Source organism: Typopeltis vanoorti, chromosome 8 (assembly GCF_054136105.1).
Source record: "Typopeltis vanoorti isolate ZY-2024b chromosome 8, IOZ_Tvanoo_1.0, whole genome shotgun sequence".
NCBI lineage: Eukaryota > Metazoa > Arthropoda > Arachnida > Uropygi > Thelyphonidae > Typopeltis > Typopeltis vanoorti.
In genome coordinates, this window is record NC_143556.1 from 24,609,046 (window position 1) to 24,631,036 (window position 21,991).

The 21,991-nt window shown below is 34.5% G+C and overlaps 1 protein-coding gene across 2 annotated transcripts in view; it reads right to left on the reverse strand.

The window, feature by feature from the left end:
• LOC150103858 (cell division cycle 7-related protein kinase-like) overlaps positions 1 to 21,991 on the reverse strand; it is a 92,193-nt gene that overhangs the window by 43,304 nt on the left and 26,898 nt on the right. The window contains exons 5-6 of one of the 2 annotated variants that reach the window (XM_090396557.1): positions 21,335 to 21,428; positions 14,630 to 14,772 (exon numbers count right to left, since the gene is read on the reverse strand). In XM_090396557.1, coding sequence (XP_090252683.1) covers positions 14,630 to 14,772; positions 21,335 to 21,428 — 237 coding nt within the window. The remainder of the gene's footprint in view (positions 1 to 14,629; positions 14,773 to 21,334; positions 21,429 to 21,991) is intronic. The other variant, XM_090396558.1, reaches the window with a different exon arrangement.

A 21,991-nucleotide genomic window follows, 5' to 3' on the forward strand; every position in this document is an offset into this window, starting at 1 on the left:
TATGAGTTCACTATATTTCTTAAACAGATGGATATAACAGCTGTCATCTTCACCTCCTTGAGATAATTACAAACAAGCTTTCCCATTTCTCAGGATACTCTGAATAGGTTGAGGTGTTTGGAATGATGATGAAGCAATCAATGCGAGACAAAAAAACTGAACACTTCATTTCTAGAACCACAAGTAGCTCTAAGCTCATCAAAATGAGATTTAAATTAATTTAATCTAAATTTAAATCTCATTATGACATTAAATCTCAAATTATTACCAATTAAAGGTCAAAAAATTGCTTTTCGGTTATTTTTAACATTACTCAATGTTAAATTGAGTAATATTATGAATTGGTATAAATACACACATCTCAAGGAGGAGGTGTTTCTTGAAAACACACTTCAAGTCTTATCAAATTCCATTGACAATACTGACTGAGTAAATATCCCACTTTAAAAATAATTAAATCTTATTCTGCTGCAAATTTCATCCCAGAATTGGAGTTAAAAATGGTTCTTCATTATAAATACAAATCTATTACGGAAAGTTCAATTTATCCGTAAAGCAATTTTAATTTATAAAATAAAACAAAATTAATGTAAATGTAAATAAATAAACATATGAAAACAAAGAATATAATTTTTTTGGATGAAACCAAGAATATAATATCTTGCATCTTTAATTTATAATATAAATTAAAGATGCAAGAAATATAACTAAGAAATCAACATTATCTCTAATCCAGAGTATTTTAATAATATGATGTGATACCTTTTGGCTACTTGTATAAGGAGGACCAGAAAGTAATCAATTATTTTTAATAGGTCATTTTTAGCCAAATTGTTTTTTTCTTAAATAACACAAATTATTAAATTTGATTTTTATTTAAATATTATCATTACTTTTGTATTTAAAAAATCTGTTTTTTTTAATTTTAGATTATTTTTTTTAATATGGCGGATTTAAAATTGAAGAGCACCATTTATGTCATTGTATGCTGTTTTTGTTTCACCAAGGAAAGAATGCTACCGAGGCTACCAAAATCATTTGCTCAACTTATGGAGATGTATTGAAGGTTAATAAATGTCAGTGATGGTTTAGGATATTTGCAAAAAAAAATTTTGATCTCTCTGATCATCCTCGATCTGGAAGACCTCTTACTCTAGATGACGATGCTCTTAAGACTCTCGTTGAATCAGATCCAAAACAAACCATACAAGAATTAGCAGAGAAACTTAATTCATCATGGTCAACTGTCCAAGAGCACTTACATAAGAATGGCAAGGTTCTTAAACAGGGTGTATGGGTACCTCATGAACTGTCAGAAAACAATAAAGCACAGAGACGAGCGATTTGCAATTCATTGTTGACCAGACAACAAAATGACCCCTTTTTGGAATGAGTTGTAACTGGTGACGAAAAATGGGTGCTGTATAAGAATATTAAACGCAAAAAACAGTGGCTTTCTCCAAATCAAACTCCAATTCCAAACACCTAAACATGGACTTCATCCACAAAAGGTTCTGTTGTACGAATTCATGGAACAAGGTAGGACTATCACAGCAGCCATCAACTGTGAACAATTAGAGCGACTACATCAAGCACTGTTAATCAAACGTCCTGCACTTGTCAATCGAAAGGAGTAATTTTGCAGCAAAATAATGCAAAACAACATTCTGCAAGAATGATTCAAGAAAAAATTAGGCAGTTAGGATGTGAACTTCTACCACATCCTCCATATTCGCTGGATATTGCCCCTAGTGACTATCACTTATTCAGGTCCTTAGAACATAGCATAAGAAATAAAACCTTCCGTTCGCAAGATGATGTCCAAAGGAGTTTGATATCATTTTTTGCCTCCAAAGAAAAAACGTTTTTCAAAAAAGAAATTCTAAACTTAGTAGATCGTTGGAATAAGGTTATAATTAACGATAGCGATTATATAATTGAATAATGTTAATTTGTTCTTTCATAAAATTTATATTAAAAATGTAGTTCAAAAAACTGATTACTTTCTGGTCCCCCTTATATATAGAAATATGACTTCTGCATTACTTAAACCTTGGTATGACTTCTGGATCTGGCTTCCACTGAAGAGACCTCAAAGGTCAAAACCAGTCTGGGTAATGGCCCTTCCCATAATGCATAGCAGCATACATGTTTGTAAGGATATATGCTTTGCATTATGGGATACTAAGGCAATCGACGTGGAGTCATTAGTCTCTATATACAAGTTCAACTGTCATGAATATCCTTCATGTGCAAACTGTTTGCTTACACTTCAATAAAGGAAAAAAAAACCAAGAATATAATTTCTTGGCATCTTAAATTTATAGAGATAAAGATCATAATCAGGTAATTTTTTTTACAATGATTCTATGATTACTAATGTAAGAATGCAGAAAGGGAAGGTGAAAGATTTGATTGTTTTGGCTGGAACCAATGACCTGAGAGAAAAGAACTATTGTATGAGGAAAGATGTGAAAGTTATTGGAAGAAGTGAAAAAGAAGAGAGAGAGAGAGAGAAGGTGAAGTTTGTGAGTTTGCCGCCACACTATGATAGAGGCAAACTGAGAAAGAGGGTATTAATAACTAATGAATCAAAATGCATGTTGTGCAGAAGGAATGATGTAGTTTGTCGACCTATGGCCTGAGTTTCCATCAGGAAAGAAAGATTTATACAATGCTGATGGACTGCACTTAAATCGAATCAGAATTAAGTGTCTAGAGAGCTTTGTTAACAGAGTGTGGAAGTGCAAAGTTAGAAAAATTTAAGCAGATTCAGACAAGTGTGTGTAGGTACCCATACAGCAACTGAGTGTGTGAACGAACGACAATAACAAAAAAAAAAAGAGGAATCTGGTCTCTCAGTCAACAATATCAAATGGGATACTCAATTCAGGATGGAAAGGTGGTTGTGGACCAAAGGGGACGATACAGTTTCTATATACTTATGCTAGAAGCATCAGGAATAAGAGAAAGCGGTTTTTCGCATTGGTTAGTGCACCCTCATCAAGTTATAGCCATTAGTGAGACTTGGTTAACAGCAGAGGATGTAGTAACAGGGATAGAATAATGGATTTAGTATTTTCAGGGAGGATAGAGTAGACAGGACAAGGGGTGAGGTGCTGCTGATGATAGCATACGAACTGCAGTCAACAAGAGTAGGAGTTAGTCAGGCAGATGAGTTCCTTTGCATCATTATGGTATGAGATTGAGGCCAGTAGCACAAATTATAAACTGGTTGTTGCTATAGGCCAGGGGATGATGTGGAAGACACGCAGTAGCAGCAAATTATTATTATTATGGGCAACTCCAACAAATTAATACAAATAGTGCAAATCGAGTATTGTGGGAGATCACATGGCAGGAAGGAAATGTAATTTATATTCTTAGAGTATAAATTATGTTTCCTTCCTGAAGCAGAATGTGAAGGGGACTCAGGGTATGAGTGTTGGGTCTTGTTATAAGATCAGAAGACCTGTTCATAACTAAGGTAGCGGTATGTTGCATCCAATTGGGAAAGTGATCATGGTCTTGACTTCAGAGGTAGCAAAACGTGAAAATTCCAGTTAAGAGATGGGAATATGCGGAACTACGAGGCAGATGATTAGGATATATTTAAGTAGCAACTTGAAGTACCACTACGGCATAAAGATCTGCAAGTGACGGATGTCTACAGCATATGGGAGATAGTCAAGGGGTGTCTGGATGAAGTATATCACACTGCAAACCCAAGGTTAAGAGGGTAAATTGGGTGGAGTGAGCACCATCATTAACCCTGCAGAGGTCGTGGTCAAAAAAATTGCAGCTTAGGTCGTGTGTATCTGAGAGATAGATTCATTACTAGTAGGTGCTAAAATGTGATAAAAAAAAAAACTGCAAATATAATACATGGTTTATTTATTTTCAGTTACAATCTAGAAATTATTGAACAAAGAAATATATGTATAATCGATGTATTTATTTGTACATAATAAGATTAGATCTAAAATATAATCTGTGATAAAGTAATTCCAAGTTTCAAGTTCTGTCTTGGCATTTTTTGCATTTGGCTGAACTAACGGAAGTTGACACAAAATATTCTGCGGTTGTGTTCTAATTTGTCTTCTTATTGGATTTTTCCTCCATTTTGATTCTTTATCCTTTCCAAGAAGATACTCTCTTCATTCATGTCTAATTCATCTTCACTAGAAATATCTTGCTTGGTATCCAAAGAATCTTCTGAATGAACTTTCACATAATCATCATCTTCTAAATCACTTTCATCTTCGCATTAGACTACCATTTTCATCATTGGACTCTAGTAACATTCGCTGATTCTCTTCAACATCTGATGGATTATCCAATGCCATTTTCAACGGTAAATAAAAAAAACAACTAAACCAATAGTATACTGACATCGAAGTTCGCGGTATCTCTCAGACACAATTTACTATCAAATATCACACACCTTTACATAACACGTGTTAAACCAAAACTGACTGCATAAACAGTGTGGAATATCACTCATAATATATGCATGTGCAGATAGTCATGACCTCCAAGAATATTCATATTAAACAATTTGTTTGTATCTGCCAGATCAGCTGCAATCTCTGCAGAATTAAGCACGAGATCAGGAAAAAAAAAAATGGAGGAGGTGACCAGCTAACTCATGAACAGTACATCAGAAAGGTGACCAGCATGTTAAATGGACAAAAATCAAATTATGAGAAGTTAGCCAAGCAGGCAAAAGGAAACCCAAGTGTTTTTTTTTATTTTAGTTATGTGGCAAGTAGAAGGAATAAGGACTATGAAAGAATAACTTTAATGAGTGCAGATAGTTAAGCGGTAACACAGACAGACAAAATTGTTGAGCTAGTGAATGACCATTTTGCAAGGCTATATCATCCAACTGAAGATTCTGTAATGGCAGATGACACAGATTGATGTAAGAACAGAGGAATAATTGTAGGTTACTTAGGATATTGCAGAATCTGAATTCAAATACAGCTGTGGGATTGGATGGAATATTAGCTCATGTTTTAAGAGAATGTGCAGAGGAATCCTGGCAATTCCTTCGACTAGGCTGTTTAAGTTTCAGCTCTGGCAAAACAGGGCAAAATAATTCCTTTCCACAAGGGAGGATCTAAGTCTATGCCAACAAATTACAGACCAATCAGTATCTTGGGAGTGGTGGCAAAAGTTGATCAAAAAGAATTCAGGAATGGGTGAATAAGAATGTGATACTCTATGAGGGCCTTTTCGTACTGTCTTCTTTTTTTTTTTTTTTTAATTAGAAGTTTTAAGTTAAGCCAATAGTAAATATTGGCTTAAGTTGCTAACCCATTCTCACTCATTTGATATCTAAATATCCACAAACAAGGTACCCCTTAAACATATGAAAACTGGATATTCCTTCTTCCCAAGATGAAAGAATCCTTCTGTTAAATTCCCTGAATTCTTTATAAACTGGTTTACTAAATTTGATAAGTAATCTTTTATTAATGTATCAATTCAGAAAACAGGAAAAAGAATGTTTAAAGGGGCTTTACAAGATACTATGAGAGTACCATGTCATTAAGTTTACATTACTACTAATCTCCTATTACAATTTCCTCCAAATAAGCGTATTACTTGTCAACACTCCAATACTGTTGTATCTAATATTTCAGTCTTCAAACACCTCTGACTGAATCAATCCACCCAGATCTTGGTCTTCTTCTGAAATCTTTTTCCCCACTCAAACACCAACAGCTGTTCTATGAACCTTTCCTCTCCCATCCTGTTTAAGTGATCATATCACCTCAGATTAGCTCTGTTCATGCATCCTTGAATGCTAACAATGTCAAGTTCTTTTCTAATATATTTTCATTTTTAATATGATTCTGTATGATGCTATCTATTCACGGTCTTAATTTTTCTCATAACTTATATCTGAACAACAATCAATCAAAAGTTATTTCTAACCTAGCTCACAGATAAGTTAATTAGCTTGAATACGATTTTATATACAACTAGTTGAGTGTTTGATTAATTTCTCTCTTATTCTATATAAATTTATTCGGTTGACTTCCAACTAATTCTGTTGTGCATTTCCATATTTTGAGCCTCTGTAGCTCAGTCAGTATAGACAAAGCCCTTTGGTCAGAAAGACCTGAGTTCGAGTGATGTAAGGAACCTTTACCTGGTCTCTTTCGACAAATGAATTAGCGGGTCTCATATGGAGGTAGGGGATTGTTTCACCCAGAAACTCAGGTTTTTCATTCCCCAGAACAGGCAAACCAGTCCTGTGAACACATGCTTCTACAAACATAAGACACCTCCAGGAATAAGATTCAATTCCATAAGATTTTGGTTCCAAATGCCTACATGGTAAAAAGTGTAGGTCTACATGTGAGCATAAATTAGGATAGGATAGAATTTCCATATTTAATTTGCCATCACAAAAATTATTTTTATTTATATATTTTTGTTGTCATATTGGCTCAAATAAGTGCAGGTCTATTTTCCAATAACTAAAAAAATCTAAAGGAAGTTTTAATCAAACAAAACTTAATCTCTTGGAATTTATGGAATGACCACCATTATGACTACATCTGGTTGATGGCATGATCACATTCCAACTGCATGGTTCCACTCTTTGCATTAAAAGTTTAAATTCAAATGGTTCAACCCATGCAGTTGGCACTCTCTACTAAATTTCATCTGTCTCAATAAATTTTTATTATTGAAAATTTAAATTCCATAATTTTTGTTTCTACTGTATGTACATTGGATTTGGATAACTAAAAATTTATTTAATAATTTAAAAAAATGCTTCACATGTTCATAATTTATTATAATGCAAATGTTAAAAAATACACACCTTTATAATTATTCAGGTTTCAATGAAATATTATAACATCTCCAATAATTGCATTTCGTTTTGAGAGGTGGGGGGAGGATACTAGTGTTACTAAAATTTTGAAAGGGGGTATGCAGGTACTGAAAGTTTCGGAAACACTGCCTTACACCTAATCTTACACCAAACTATTTGCATGCATTTTCCTAAATTCTAACTGTTGACTTATAGTTTAAATAAAGACTATTACTCTATATAATGTCCCATTTACTCCACATAATTGTAGCAATTCTGAAAAGGTTTTCTTTGGGCAACTTATATGCTTTTTCCAGATTTATGAAACTTAAGTATAGATCCTTGTTATATCTTTTGATTTCTCAATTATTTGTTGTAAGGTGTGAAAATCTAATCCTGACAATTTATTCCACAATTTCCCTTAGCTTATTTTCAAGTATGCTTATATAAATCTTACCTGAAACACTTAGAAGAATTATATAAATCTTACCTGAAACACTTAAGAGAATTCCTATGCAATTCTCTTATTGTTTTATTCACTGTTTCATGTGTACTTGGAGAACTCACTCCAATCTTCTAAAATCCAACTTTCTAAATTATGCAGCGTAAGCTCTGTAAAACCTTTATACCTCCATATTTGAGCATTTCTGTTTAAATAGAATCTACTTCAGCTGCCTTTCCACATTTCAGGCTTTTGACAGTTTTTTCCTATCTCAAATAATAATATGCACTCCTCTTGAATTTTCTTGTATAGTGAGTTATAAAATCACATGCACTAAAGTAAAAATTATGACAGTAATTACTGTTAATCCAAACTTCGACATAACAATCCTTCAATTAACCAATCCACTTATGGTGAAGTACCAGGCAATTGAAGTTCACTTATCCAATTCTCCAGTTATCAGAACAGCAACTGTCTTCATTGATAAATGGTAGATTACTGTAATTTTACAAATCATTTGTCTCAAGACAACCAACTTGAGTAAAGAATAACAGCAAAGAATTTGAACAAACAGTACAGATGTTTATTAAGATTGTATCCATTTAGTAGAGCTGTTTTAGTTTCAGTTCAATCACTATCCATCTATACAATATAAAATCCTTTAGACACAAAGGATTTTATGATGTTATACAGATGGATAGTGAACTGATGTATATGGCATCCATTATTGGTTTGCAGTAGACAGCGATCAATTCGGTTCCTGTTTAATATGTCCAGAAAGAAAATTCTCTCTATTCTTTTTCCAGCGCAAATTTTAATTTTCTTCCTTTCAAGGCCTGCTTAAACAAATGGAAAGTATCAAAAAACAGCTCTACTAAATGGATCCATTTAGTAAATAAAAAGTAGCAACAGCAATAAAACCCACTCAGACAACATCCAAGGGAAAAACAATCAAATTTATAATGTTATTTTCTACTTTTCTGAACATCAAGACTGTATCTGGTCTATCAAGTCTCACAAATTTAGTATGACACAACATGAAGAGGAAAACACTTAACCACTGGATCCAAAAGGGGAAAAAAAAAAAACTATTAGAATCTGAAGGCTGTACTTCACTGGCCAAAACGTAATTGTAATGGCTACCTTACATCCCTAGAGTTTGGGAAACTTATCTGTATTAAATAGGTTGTATGTTATTTTAAATTTTATTGTTAATATCTTCAGCCTAATGCATTTTTAACCAACAAGATTGTCACTGAATGTGTAGAAGGATTCTAATGTAATGCATGCACTGTACTGTTTCTGTTGTTCAAATTCTTCTTTATTATTTTTTGCTCACATTGATATCATTGTATGATATACAAGATGAAATATTACTACAATAAATTTTTACTGTGGTACATGTGTGGGTTTACAATTCCTCTTTAATATTTTCTACTACTGTTCTGTCACTGCTTGTTTTATTTAACAGTCTTTCAAAATAATTACTCCAGACATCTATAATATATTTATCTTCAGTTTTCACATCACCTTTATCATCTTTGATTTCTTTTACAGTAGTCTTTATTCCATTTAAATTTTTTCAATAGCCTCCAGAACATTTTGCCTCCTTCCTGATATTTATCTTCTGTATTCTTACATTTTTCTCCTTATTAATTTTAGAATCTGCTGACTTATTTTCTAGAACTTTTGGTGCTTTGTTTCCAGGACTGCTTCTTACATTCACCATGGTGCTTTATTTTTCTAGTCTTGCAGACAACTTCACCAGATCCCTCCTTAACTGAATCAGTGCTTTCTTCAGTTTGTCAATGAGATGCCAAGGTTTGGTTTTTGAACTGCCATTTTTTCTCCTTGATTTAATTAATTCTTAAATTACAATCACTTCCAATTTTAAATCCTCTGTATACACTTGTTTCCTGAACAAGCATGAAGATATTACTTTCAAAAACATAATCAGTGAGGCTTTTCTCATTTCTTATGTGTTCTTTCCATGTGAATTCGTGCACATCTTTATAGTTGGAACACAGTGTCAGAAATGACTAGTTCATGTCTTGAACTAGTCATTAGTAGATCAGAACAAGAACTAGTAATTTTCTTATATAAGCCTGGTGGGATCCATCTCCTACTCTGTTGTTTATATCACCAACAAGGACCACTTTTTTTTTTGTCAGCTGCTTTCCCCAATGACTTGAAAAATTCCTCCACTTCTTCCTTGGGAGAACCCTCTGTGGCAAATAAGAACCAGAGGCAAATAAGTTTCATCCAGTTCCTAATTTTAAAGTGGTCTCTCATAACTACTTGAAACTGCCTTCTAATCAAGAAGTTATTTTCATGTTGGTGTTGAATACTATCACTGCTCCTTTCTTTTTTTGATCATTGTTGCTCAAATATAACATTCTACATTTATTACTTAATAGGATAACACCTGTTTCATTCTTTGTCTCAGTCAACCAATTACATTTATGTGGTACTTTTCTCATTCTTCTACAAGTTTCATTCCTTTCCTTTGATGCTCCTTATATTGATGATTTCCAACTTCATTTCTTTTGATGTTTGTTCCAGTAGCTGACTTTTCATTGTTCAATTTCCATGGTTTCCTTGTGGCTAATTCAAGAGTAGATATTTACTTTTTTATCCAAACAGTGAAAGCATCTATTCCAAGTTGCTGTATTTGTGTGTAATGACTAATAGTGACCTATTTATTTTTTCAAATGCTTAAACACATTTCTGAACTGTTTAACTATTATGCAGGAGGGAAAAAATCCTGCTATCTCCAAATCTAACATAGCTACGTCAAAAAAGCAGTTATGAACCTAGAATCCTAGGCAAGTGATGTGTAGGGACACCACTCATCCATGAAGCTATTTAAATCCTTTAAAAAGTAGAGATTTCAAGATATGGGGAGGGGGAGTATGCAGTCACAGTGACTACAATACACAGTTGTTGGTGATAGCTAGATAAAAGTTCTAGAGCATGAACGTTATAAAGGCTTTTCAAATTAAAATCAATATAGTTACACTTGTCAGTGTAACTATATTGAATATAGTTACACTGACAAATCATAATTCTTTAATTTCAGATATAACACCTCATTAAAAATGAAACTTTCAGTATAACAAAATAGTAGATCAACATAAAAACTAACATTAACTTTTTCATTTTAAAATTCATTCCTTCAATTAAAATTCCAAGAGTTTTCAAACTGGTTTCCCTTGGACAGGAACCAAACCTTGGAGATTCAGTGGTAAGCTTGAAGAAAACCCTGATTGATTCAGCCAGAGAGGTGTGTGGGGAAGTTGTCTGCAAGGATAGAAAAATCAGAACTCCGTGGTGGATACCAGAAGTTAAAGAGGCAGTGAAGGAAAAGAAGAACGCATATCAAAAGTTCCGGGCTAATAAGTCAGCTTGTGCTCTTAGAGAATACAGACGCAAATGTAAAACTGTGTAAACTAGTTAAACAAAAGTCATGGGAGGACTTTGGCAAGAATATAGAAAATAAATATCAAGAAGGTGGCAAAATATTCTGGAGATTGTTGAAGAAGAAGGAAAGAGTGCTGTAAAAGGAGTTTGAGATGATAAAGATGACATGAAAACAGGAGAAAAAGATATCCTTGAAGTATGGAGTAATTACTTTGATAAACAGCTAAATGAAACAAGCAGTGATGACAGCACAGTGGTAAAAAACACTGACCAGGCATGCAGTCAGGAATATATATCCATGAAAGGCTTGAAATGTGGAAAGGCAGTAGGAGTAGATGATATCTGACCAGAAATGCTGAAGTATGGTGGTAAAAAAGTCTTACAGTGGCTGCACTGCATAGTTCAAAAAGCCTGGACAGAGGGATGAATTCCTGATGATTGGAGTAGAGCTCTCATAGTACCCATATATAAAAACGGAAATAAAACTGAATATGAGAACTACAAAGGTATTTCCCTACTGAGTGTTCCTGGCAAGATTTATGCAAGTATACTTGAGAAACGGATGAGAAGAATTGTGGAAGAAAAGCAGGGTGAAGAACAACCTGGATTCAGGCCAAATAGAGGCTGTCAGGATCAGATCTTCACTTTACGACAAATAGTTGAAAAAGAATGGGAATATAACAAAGATCTGTATTTAAGTTTTGTCGATCTGGAAAAGGCATATGACAATGTGCAAGAGAAGCTATTCAATATTCTACAGTTATATGGTGTCAATGGGGCATTATATCAAGCAATACCTAGTCTTTATTTGAGTTGTAAGTCAGTTAGAATTGAAGGAAGTACAGGAAGATGGTTTAACACGTTCGCTGCCACGCTACTTTGGCATGGTCTGTTCCCCTACGCCGAGCAGTTTTACTTCTTCAAGGTCAGTACGATAATCTCGTTACCGGAGGTAAAAGTCCTACGAGTATACTCGTAGTTGGCTTGTACAGAGCATATACGGTCTATGAGAATACACAGTTTTGATGGTAGCCCCACAAGCCAAGCATTTTCACTTCTTCAAGGTCACTACAATAATCTCGTTCCCGGCGGTAAGCGTCATACGAGTATACTCGTAGCTGGCTTGTGAAGCAGGTTTACCCACTACGAGTATACTCGTAGTTGGCAGCGAACGTGTTAATGTTAAATCTGGTGTGAGACAAGGATATACATTATCTCCTCTGTTATTCATCATCTATATGGATCGCATTATGAAAAAAAGTGGTATTAAAAATGATATCAGAATTGGAGATGTTAATGTCAGCTCTTTGCTTTATGTGAATGATGTTATACTTCTAAATAAATCTGCTACAAGTTTGCAAGATTCCTTGACTAAATCGAATAACTGTTGTAATAGTATGAAGGTCAGCAATAAAAAGACAAAGACAATGAAAATAGGCAGAATCGTTGAAAATGGCAACTGCGTTGTGAACAGAGAACCTGTCGAACAAATAAAACATTTCAGCTACTTAGGTCGATTTTCAGTGAAGATGGTAAATTAAATATGGAAATAGATAACAGAATCATCAAAGCTGGTATGGTAGGAAGTCAACTGAATAAATTCATATGGAATAAGAGAGAAATTAGTCAGAACATTAAATTAGCTGTATACAAGACAGTGTTCAAATCAGTTTTAACTTATGGATCTAAGAGCTGAGTCAGAAGTAAAACACTTGACCCAAGACTAGAGACCGCAGATATGAGAGTCCTGAGAAAGATTAGAGATGTGAACAGATGGCATCAATGGCAATATTATATAAAAAACGAGAATATTAGGAAAGAACTTGACGTTGTCAGCATCCAGGAATGCGTTAGCAGAGCTAATCTCAGGTGGTATGGTCACTTAAACAGAATGGACGAGGAAAGATTAGCAAAACAAGTGTTCTCTGCCAGGTTGGCAGGAAAACGACCCAGAGGAATACCGAGATATAGGTGGATTGATATGTTCAAAGTGCCTTAGACCATAGAAATATAAAATCTGATAATGTTGGAGTCTTGACAGGCTGATTTGGAGGAAAATTGCAGATAGGAAGTTAGTAATGATGTTTTTCATGTAGTACTATCATATCCTGTACACCCATTGAGGGTACCTGTCAGGAATTTGATGATTATGAGTTTTCAAAATTCAACATTGAAATAAATCACTTATTCAAAGAAATTTATTTGCATGCATCTATGAAAAATTTATGCATAAACTTAATAATGCAACATTTCTAGAATTTGCATTTTACTTATGCTAGAAAAATTTTGTACTGCTATAAGAAATGTGTATACACCCCCCCCCCATGGTATACATACATACTATCTCATCTTCCTTTTCATGGTAGGGTCAATGGCCTGCCACAGCCAATTGATCTGATATTCGAGAAACCTGATACTACCCAAGTGATCATTTACACTTGGGTAGTATCAGAAAAAACGCCAATAGTTTTTTCGGCATGAAACTCTATGGATATCGATCCGAGTTTCGTACCCAGCTATAAAAACATAAAGGGATTTACTATCCCCCTTTCTATAAACCTGATACTACTTATGAAAGTGTGATTAATCCTATCTACATTGTCTAATAGGACTGTAAAATGCCTGTTCTTCAGGCCAGTTTGCCTGTTTTGTGGGATAAAAAACAGTTACACCAACAGTTAATGCAGAATAGTTATATCTTAGCTGAAACACCCTCTGACATTATAATCAAATCTAACACTCTTTGACCTCAAGTTCCCTCTGTCACATACAGCTTGAGGAAATTGTCTCGTAACAGCTCAATAAATTCAATTTCATTCTTCTCATGAGATTTGACTGCTACACAATCAACCAATCATTTCCACATCCAATGTTAGAAAATATAAAGTCATGCACTTCAACGAGATTAGATATCCAATGTTGATGGGATTATGCTAGAAGAAATTGAAGGATGGTGATCTTGGAGTTTTAGTAGATAGGAAGTTGAAGTTCAAAGGTCATATAGCAAAGATTGCAAATACAAATCAGAGGATAATTGCAATGCTTAAACGAACTTTGACATGCAAAGATAAGGGTGTCACATTTTGCATCTTTATAAGGCCTTGATATGACCTCGCTTGGATTGTGCACAGGTCTGGTCTCCTGGTTTCCATTGTAATTCTGATACAGTGGAGAGTGCAAAGGAAAGTGTTAAAAATATCAGGATTGTGGAATACTGATTATGATGACAGATTGGGAATTTTAGACTGCAGACACACTAGCAAACAGGAGAAAGTGGGATGATATGATTGGGACATTCAAACTTCTGAAAAGATCATACAGGATTTCAGTTGATGGAATTTTTCACTTTATGGAGGGTGGAGAAAGTACAAGAGGGCAACCTTGGAAGCTAAGAATGAATGCACTAAGAAAGGGGTGAGGGATGGATTTTTCTCCCAGTGTTGCATGATTGGAATGGATTGTCACTGGATGTTGTGTGCAAGCAGTGTGAATGAACTCAAGAACAAATATGACAGCTGGTGTGTGTGTGTGTGAGAGAGAGAGAGAGAGAGATATGGTCTCCCTCAATGAGTTCCTGACTCCCTGGAGGAGTCTCTTAATAATAATAACCTTCATTTCCAGGAGGGAAAAACCTGCCACATTCATAAGAGATTGACTAATTCACTTTAATTGAAAAGTACTGATAAAAGTTCATCCTAACTGGATCTGAACCTGGGTTTTTGCAACCAAAGAGCTTCATCCTGACTGAGTTACAGAAGCTCAGCATATAATACTGAGAAATACAAGTTCTTATTGCGATTCAAATTTTATGTACACATTTTGATTTATAACAGCTGAAGGAGGTTGTGATTACAGGTCACTTAAGGAGTGTGTGTAGGATGTAACCTATGTTTAAAACATCTGGTTGAAAACCAAACTAACTGAAATGTGTTTACCTCTTATTTTTTCTGTCAAAAAGGAAATTATTTGGCTTTACATCTCTATGAATAATGCCATGTTCATGGACTTTCTTCAAAGCCAGAAGCAAATTTTTCATATAGTCTCTAATTTCTGCTACACTCATGTTCTTTGAATATTCCTAAGGAAATCAACAAAAATCTAACTAAACAACTGGTTCATAACACATTTTCATAGAATACTACATAAATATTTAAACACTTAGTCAAGCATCAATTCCATTTATCATTTTGCAAATGGATACATGCCTAAGCTCACATTCACTTTTGTAAAATTATGAGAAAATATAACATGTATAGGAAAATACATGTTATTCAAAAATTCCTGCATCCAGTGATCAAGCCTATTTCCATGTCTATTTTTAATAGTATGCTATTACAAAAATGATAAATTAACATAATATAAAATAAGATTTAAATTTAACTAAATAAAGTTATTTCACTAAGTTTCTTAGTATTATAAACATATGATTAGAATACTATAGGAATCAAAAAGCAACTATGCATACCAGCCACTGAATTAAAAACATTTAATACCATGTTGGACCTCATTTAGCTCAAATTACAGTGCTTTAATTGGCTCAGATTTGATGGAAGAGGATTTTACTCCCACATCTCTTTTTTCTAGCATGTCTCATACATTCTCAATACGGTTCAGATCTGGACTTCTTGGTGGCCAGAAAAGATGGAATTCAGTATGCTTGCTGAAACCACTGCTGAATTCTTGTGCGATAGACAGTAGCATTGTTGCCCACAAAACAACTGTTACCTGCAGGATGGACTTGATCGGCAACAATGTTCAGATATTCCTTTGAGGACACCTGACCGTCCAGCAATATCAGGGGACCTGTTCCATCCCAACAGAACATGGCCCACACCATGACCACCTTTAGAACCACAGTTGCGTTTACAAGGCAAGCTGGGTTCACTGCTTCATGGGGATCCTGCCAAACTCTGCCTACTGTCAATACAGAACAAAGTGTACTATGGCTTGCTGGACCATGCCTTTTCTGGTCTTTCAGTGTTCCTGACATCACTGCAGACAGACCAACTTTCTGGTTCTTTGCAGAAATCAGTGGTTTCTGTATAGGCATACAACTGCCAGTACCAATTGTCTTCAATTCCCTGCACATAATTCAGTGAGATACAGATCAGGAACAGCTTTCATTAAATGTTTCAATAATTTGCTGCACACAAGAAGCCATTTGTTCATACATGCCTTCTCAGAAAATGGCAATCTCATTCCTGACAGACTGTCTTAGGACCACAGTTATACCTCTTAGACAAGCAAAGTGGGTTATTTTTCCACTGATTAAACACCAGGGATATCTCACCTTTTGAGAAACCAGTCAGCTCTGCCATTTTCAAAATCATGGCTCCGGCCAGATGGGTAGCTACAATAAGCCCTTTATCAAACTCCAAAAGATCATTTGTTTTTTCCATTGTGATTAACACTACTGACAATTATTGACCAACAGCATTGTAAAATATATTATTAATAAGGGTTAACACATATGTCAGCATATGTATGCCACCAAACATTAGGAACTGGAATTAAAGATACTAGATATATTTTGGATTATAAGGTTTATAAAACAGCATTTGAATGCTGTATTTTAAATAAAAGGCACCATTCCTTCCAATATGCAGCTTGTCATATTGTAAAATGGAGGTGAATTTATCATCAGTAATTTACAACAAAGAAAAAAAAAAATGAAATGTATGTATAGGAATCAACAAATTATAGTAGTCTCTAGTCAGAGGTACAACAGACAATATGAAGAAAACTTTTATGACAATCCCACCCACAAAATGTTAGAAAACATCAGCACTGTTGGGTCTGGTGTTAAGGTGGAATTCCCCCCCCCCCCCCAGGAAATCAAACATGGTTTTTATGTTGTACCTCTGCTACTCAATCTAAGCAGGATGATGTCACCATACACCTAAAATCCAAGATTTGTCAACATGTTCCTTGACAGGCTGGGAAACCAGATTTTTAAAGCTATCAAAATGAACAGAAAGGTAAGGTACAAGCATTTTCTTCATTTTCAGAAGTGGAATTGAAGAAGGATCAGCCTTCTTGTAGAGTTGAACATTACCATAAGGTTATAAACACACGACTGTCGGTGAACTTAAACATTATAATATCTGATCTGTAAAATATACCAGAAAACCATTATATAATTGTATGATTTGATATGCAACTGTATGGAACAACATGTAGTATAATCCTTACGTGATATGATAGTCTATGATCACATATTCAGCTGGCATTTAGCCAAATATGGAAGCAAGCCTCTATATGCTCATTCCAAAACAATAAGCACAATCAAATTACCAACTTACTATCCTCATCACAGTACTCTCTCACACAAAGAAAGTTGTCAAATACAATCAACTTCTTCACTTCCAGGAGATGCACACTAGTTAATCAATAACCAAATGTATGGATTCTGTCAGTATAAATCCATGGCACCTCTACTCATCACCTGTACCTGGATGCAAGATGAAAAGGTATGGAGAAACTGGTGCTGTTGCTCTTGTTATTTCCAGAGTATTTGAATGGGCCTGGCATTGGGATCCGATCAGTAAAGTGCATTCTTTGTTCTATCTGTCATGCAGTAATTGGATAGCTAGTTTTCTCTCTGATAGATCACTATGCCTTATGTTATAAGGCATAGTGAACACTGGAAGACCTTATCGAATCTCTCCAATACAGGAGCAACTGGGCACTGTTATATTACATATCCTCTGTTAAATATGCATAACCTTTTTTTCACTGATCAATAACTATCCATAGTTTTATTGATAATAGTATATTCCATTCCTACCCATATGACAAATGTTGCAGTGTCCAAACATCCCATGCTTCAAGAAAATCTACAGTCAGTCTTAAACATTCATACCATTCTTCAATGAGAACGAAGATGTCGTATTCATCTTCAATTTATCAAAAGAGAGCCCTGCTTTTTTTTTTTTTCATCCAAAAGCAAATTTCAATTCACCTTCCATTAATCTTGATAATACACAAATCAGAATCAGATGTAATTTCCTAGACTGGCATAGCTCCTCTTTCTTTGCACAATTATCACATCAGTTTCTTCCTTCTCTAAAAAACTAAGCAACCTTTTCTACTCAAGATGCTACTTCTTCAACCACTCAACTACTAGCTCTGTACAAATCTACCCTACCTTAAATATTGCTATGTTTGAGGTTATGCAGAGTATGATGATCTCTCAGTGACTCACTTCAACCACCATCTCACAGACAATCAATTTCAGCCTTATGGCTCTTCTACATGTGCTACTGTTGAATGATAGATGGATGTAAACAGCCATCTATCATTCAACTTTCTACTTTCTGCGTAGCTGGTTAAAACACAAGCAGCAGTTCAACAATATTTTACAGTCCAATTTCAGAAATATTAAACTTGGTTTTCTTCTTCACCCAGCTTATGATTATTGTGGAGAATAAAGCCTTCCTCGTTAAGAGTTCAACTAGTCTCAGTTCTTTAAAAAAAAACAATAAATTAAGAAACCCTCATTGGTTTTTAAAAAACCAATGGGTATGTATATATCTTCTTCTTTGGTGCATCAATCCAAAGATTGGTTAGTTATAGCAGCACATCATAACATCCTGTCTTGTGACCTCCTTTTTATCTCTTCATAATTCTTAGCACTGGTTAGCATCATCACATTATTTGCATATGAAATTCTTGGTCTGCCTTGTGGCCTCTTTCATTCTACAGTCCCCCTCCATTATTTTTGTAATCAGTCCCCCATGCCTCAGATGGTGTCCAATTAGGCTTTTTCTTCTCTTATTGATATGGTTCGTTAGTGACCGCTCTTCATGAACTATATTTAAAACTTCATTACTTTTCCTTTCTGTCCAACAAATTTTCATCATCTTTCTCCAGCACCAAAGTTCAAATGCCTCCAACTTTTGGATATCTTGTTTTGTTAGCATCCAGGCCTCACAACCATATAATGCAATACTCCACATGTATGTTTTTGCTAGCCTTTTTGTGAGTTGAGTGCTAAGTCCTTTACTGGTAGAAATGTTTCTTCTGTTGTAGAATGCTTTTTTGGCCAAAATATTCGTGCTTGAATATCTAATTGGTTTTATCCATCTTCTGTGATAAGACTTCCAAGATATTTAAAAGAGGATACCTGTTGTATCAGGTTATTATTTATTTCCAGGTTTATTTTCATTGGATTTGCTTTACTTGTAATTAATAGTTTTTTCATATAATTAATTTTTAGGCTGTACTGTATGAAAATTTCTTCCATCTTTGTCAGGGTGGGTTTCAGTTTGTCTTCATTATCAGTTATAGGTCCGCGCGGTTAGCCTAGTGGCTTTGCACTTCGCAACCATATGCCTGGGGAAGGAGTGTCCTAGGTTCGATTCCCGTCCACGACGTGAGGAGCTTAAGGATCTTCCTCAGCCATAGCCAAGTTAGCCGGTCTTGGGCGTCGGCAGCAGGGTTTTTTCCGCCAGTTTATCTGGGGTTTTTCATCTCGCAAGCAGGCAAACCAGCCCAGTGAACACACAAGTTACAGTCATAAATACTTACGGCAAGGAAGGCAATGGGAAACCACCCTGCTCGTAATCATCTCTCCCTAGAATGGAAGCATATAGCTACCCTCCTGCGGCCGTATGGCAGATGGGAACCAGAAGAATCAGTTATAACTGCTATATTATCTGCAAACTGTAGCCAGTTAATATTAATTCTATTTATCTTAATTCAGGTTTCTATTAGTTCTTTCAACTATAGTGGTGTTTATTGCCTCTTCGATGTAAAGATTAAACAGTATAGGTGAAAGAGAGCACCCCTATCTTACACTTCTATGTATTCTTGCTATTGCATATTGCTGGCTGTTTCTATTAGGGCTACTTGGTGCTTGTAAATATTAAATATGAGCCCTCCATCTCTCCAATCTACCTTTATTGTTTTTAGGAGGTGAAACATTTGGTTCCAGTCAAAACTATCGAAGGCTTTCTCCAAGTCAAGGAAGACTATCAAGAGCATTTTGATTCTTCTTAAATTTTCTTTCGATAACTGTTCTTAGAGTTAGGATTGCTTCTCATCCCCTGCTGTTTCCTGAATTGAAACTGGTCATTGCCTATATATGTTAACTAGATGGGGAAGGGGGAGGGGGGGACTGTAAGTTGTTTCTGATACATGTGCATATCATATATACAATGTTCATCACTATTCGTAATGAATGTTTATTTTCTTGCTCATCTAACTAGAGTAATTATTTGGACATTAGATCAAGTGTTAACTAATAAATATTTATTAAACCTACTGCTTTCACCAAACTTTAGCTGTTGGCATCTTCAGGGTACAAGCACTTAGGTTAAAAAAACATTACACAAATATGAATAACTGTAAAATTCTAACGATTATAGTTACAAACTGAAATAGCATTGAAAGTGAGCGATACACGTATCACGTGTACATGATTAACTAGTTGTTGCTAAGTAATGTTCTGTAGTTTGCATTGAGGTTCATTTCCTGTGTGTTAAGAGATCTAATTAGGGTTTTCCATATCTCTGGGATTAATACCATGGTTTCTGTTAAGGTTATCAACAGAGCAAGCGACTGTAGCTGCTTGTTTAAACATTTGGGAGTGGTAGTCTTCTTCTATGTAAGGGGAACAGCTTTTATCCCACTTAATGACATGGTTAGTTATAGAAAAATGAGATGACAGGCCTGATATGTCTTGTCTGTTGTTTTTGACATAACCAATGTGCTCCTTCTGTCTAATCTCCAGGCTTCTTGATGTCTGCCCGATGTAACTTGAATCACATGAGCATGGAATATTGTAAACTCCAGCATATTTATAGAAAGAATGGTTATCTTTTGGAGATCTTAGTAGTTTACAAATTGTTTCTATAGGTTTGAATGTCACTCTTATTTTGTGTGGTTTAAGGAGACTAGCGAGATTAGGAGACTAATCATGTACACGCAATACGTGTATCACTCGCGTTCAATGCTATTTCAGTTTGTAACTATAATCGTTAGAATTTTACAGTTATTCATATTTGTGTAATGTTTTTTAACCTAAGTGCTTGTACCCTGAAGATGCCAACAGCTAAAGTTTGGTGAAACTAGTAAGTTTAATATATATTTATTAGTTAACACTTGATCTATTGTCCAAATAATTACTCTAGTTCATCACTATGTTTTTGCATGACCCATGAAGCAGGTATGTACATATCCTACAGCTCTTAGATAAATTTATTTGGCTTTTTTTTTTTTTTCACAAGATTCACAAAAGAGCAAGTATAAAAAAATTCACGAAAATGTTCAATTATTGTTTTTATTACTCATTTATGATTAAAAAAAATTACTGAAAAACAGAGACATTATTGCAGATCATTTAAAATATTTTTATCAATGAATAAATTACTTAAATGCAGGGATGGGGAAAAGTCTAAAAAATTTAGAAACAAAGAACTGGAAGTTAGTTTCTATTGCATTTCAGTTTTAAATTTACTGATGTTTACAAAATGTTAATTTTCCTATTAAAAAATTAAACTGCAATAAAAAAGGGTCATTATTCACACACACACACACACACACACACACACACACACACACACACACACACACACACACACACACACACAGATTAAAATATAAAAATCCTATCAAATTAAGAGAAATATACTACTTACTGAAAATCTTTCATGAGGAACATAAGGCATAACAATCACCACATGACCCTGCTCCATAAAGCACAATTCTACATTAATGATATTGCTAAGCCCTCTGCAATCATAATAAAGCAAAAATGATATCAATATGCACATCAATATTACAAGATGCATTACAGTCAGCCTCTCACTGAAGCAAAATCTTTAGCAACCAAAGAATACTTTGATATAATTTTTTCTTTAAAGTAGCACTGTGTCTATGGGATTTTGGTCAGAACTTTTCAGTAATTTGTTAAAACAAGCGAGTTTGTTATAGTGGTTTTTTTTTTTTTTTCCCCAGGAAATCAAACATGATATAGCAAGAGAGCTGACTGTAATACTAAATTTACATGAAACTTCAGTAAATAACAATTATATTGCTGCATGTATATTTCATATTTATTATTCATAACAAAATTTTTAATCTCATACATAAGTATGATTATTACAATGAAAAAAAAAAAAAGACATGCATGCAGATAATACAGTCTGGAATGAAACAAAGAAAATCTTTAAATTTGAATGAATCAGAAAAAAAGATCATTGCATATTATTCATGTCAAAGTTTCTGGAACAATTAGAATGCAAATAAATAATTTACTAGCTAAAATTATTTACAGCTGACATTTCACTAGCTTT